Here is a 2,500-nt window from a genome sequence, read left to right as displayed (position 1 = left end):
AGGATAAGATCAAGCTGAAGTTCTTCACAGCCACTGAATAAATAATTTTTCTTTATGTGAGCAACACTTGGTCATCAACAAAAGCTCAGGAAGAGAGCTTAGATGGAACCTCCCTGAGAGTGCTGCAAACAGCGAAAAAATCTTTCTGCAAGGACAAAGTCACGAATAGTGAGCTATACGGATGTTTAGAAAAGGTGACCACGAACATACCAAAGAGAGGGAAAGCATGTTTTACGTAAGTAAGTAAGTAAGTAAGTAAGAACTAACTAACGTGATGGAAGTTCGGTACTTCACAGCAAACCATGACTGGAAAAATCATTAAGCCGCCAAAAAAACACACAATCAACTTTTGAAAGGAGTTTGACAAGCAAAAGAACAAGTAGTAAAGTGGCAACGAATGAAAGACTCGCTGCTCAAAGATAATACCTGATTATTTTAATTTCATACTAAGGTGACAATATGCAAAACAATAATATTATTGAGGTTCTTTCATTCAAATGTTAAAAGTACTGTTTATTCTTGTGAGAGAAAATCACTAAGGTCCATTATTTAGCTGTACTTTAAACTTCCATAGTAAGCAGCACGATAAGGAAAAATGTTCCATTTGTGGTCAGAAAAAATTGTCAACCCTACCATTTTTCTGTTCCCATTATGTGGCATTTGGTTTGGCGTCATTAATGCAGGTATTCAATTTCCTATCACTCACCTATATCTGGTGGAGGTGGTGGAGGAGGAACCAACTGGCCTGTAAGAAAATACTCCACTTTAATCAAGTGACATTACAATAACCCAATGCCTCGACTTCACAAACTCTAGTTTCCCACTGCAGCAGACTGTTAATATTGTTAACCTTAACAAATCGCCTCCTGCAGTCTATGTAAAAATGGACTTCTTAGCATCTAGATGTCCAATTTTTAAAATGGATCAATTATATCTTCTTTCCAACAAAAATGGAGGGTTAAAGGGTAACTTATTGTAGGTGTAATTGCGTTTTTTTGTGAATATGTTCTAGATTTTTCATCCATTTGTTTCTTATTTTCTTCCTGCCAGATAGTCTACGCCAAGATGAAAATTCAGACTTATTGAAAGACTCAGCTATTGTATTACTTTACTCTAAAAAAAGAAATCAAAGGTACATTAGTTCGCACTTCAGGTCTGGCTGAAAATGAACATCACGGGACTAATGTAGGCAACAAAACAATTTGAACAATAAACAATAAACTGCTGTCTGAACCAGCTTACCATCTTGTCCTGGTGGCGGAAGTGGTGGGGGTGGTGGAGGAGGGGGTGGAGTGGGTGGTGCTGTCACTGCTGCTGCAGCTTCAGTCACACTAGTGATGAGATCATCTGGTAATTCAACTTGGTCTGCTTCATGTTGGACTTGTTTCTATACAAAACCAGCAACAAGCTTCAATTTGCACTAAACTATACATAAAAGTCTTAGATGTACAACAAAGAATGTCACAAAAGAGAAAGAGCAAGTAAGTGGTGCATTCATACATCCATCATGGTTTTCCATGTAATCACATTAGCTGCGGTTACACTAGCCATTTTGCCCTTGGGTAAGTGGCTTTTTCCCACGGGGAAGCAATTTTTTATGTGTAACCGATCTGCCCAAAGGAAAATTTCCTGTGGGAAATTTCCATGGATACGTCAAAAAGAACAAAAGAATTGCCCATGACAGTTCCAGATGTAAGTCGATGGTTAACAAAACCCCAAAGCGGCTCAACCAATCACAAGATTGCCGAACGCGAGGAAAATACATGCTGTGATGAACTGTGTAAACAACTACGGACGTGGAAATACCCAAGCACGCCTTTTCTGGCCAGCAGCAAGTCGACGTCTAAATTATAAATTGGAGAGTTGCAAGGACTAGAGAAAGCGTAACTGAAGTCGACGTCTTTGTTGCCTTCTTAAAATGAAGCGATGAATCGCTGAACTCAATTGAGGTGGACAGTTTAAGAGAAGCGCCGATCGTGACAATTACCGAAAATAAGCCAAAGAAAAGTTTGTCGTTCAGATGTAGATCTTCGATGTTTACTTTTTTTTTTAGATCCTTAATTTTAATGTATTTTGTATTGTAAATAGTTTTTCAAAAACCATTTAGTGGAAAAACTAATAAATCTCATCTTGTCTTATCTTAAAGGTAAGTTTCCCACCAAAACAGGCCAACGCTTACCTTCACCTTGGGTAATTTACAAGTGTGTAACCGCAAATGGGGAGTCGATCATAACCCAGGGTAAACCCAACCCAAGCCGTAACACCAAGGTTCCCCATGGGCAAGAGGTCTAGTGTAACCGCACCTATTGTCACATTACGAACCAACCAATCACAGCGGAGCATCCTACTTAAAAGGTGACGCGTAACCAGTCGACCTCATCGCCTGATGAAGACTAGCAGTAAGCAATCGAAACATCACGATCTACATCACAAGTGACCACATTGAGACAAACGAGAATACGTTGAAGTCCTGAATTTTTCAGGCTTCCTTATGCAATTG

General features: G+C 39.2%; 1 protein-coding gene across 1 annotated transcript in view; it reads right to left on the bottom strand.

Moving 5' to 3' along the window:
* The window catches only part of LOC138059592 (formin-like protein 2), a 106,361-nt gene that overhangs the window by 17,344 nt on the left and 86,517 nt on the right, over positions 1-2,500 (bottom strand). Inside the window, exons 14-15 of the mRNA XM_068905222.1 lie at positions 1,243-1,387; positions 707-745 (exon numbers count right to left, since the gene is read on the bottom strand). Coding sequence (XP_068761323.1) covers positions 707-745; positions 1,243-1,387 — 184 coding nt within the window. The remainder of the gene's footprint in view (positions 1-706; positions 746-1,242; positions 1,388-2,500) is intronic.

Source organism: Montipora capricornis, chromosome 8 (genome assembly GCF_036669925.1).
Source record: "Montipora capricornis isolate CH-2021 chromosome 8, ASM3666992v2, whole genome shotgun sequence".
Classification (NCBI taxonomy): domain Eukaryota; kingdom Metazoa; phylum Cnidaria; class Anthozoa; order Scleractinia; family Acroporidae; genus Montipora; species Montipora capricornis.
Note: the sequence above shows the minus strand (reverse complement) of the source record. Positions and strands in the feature narration are given on the sequence as shown.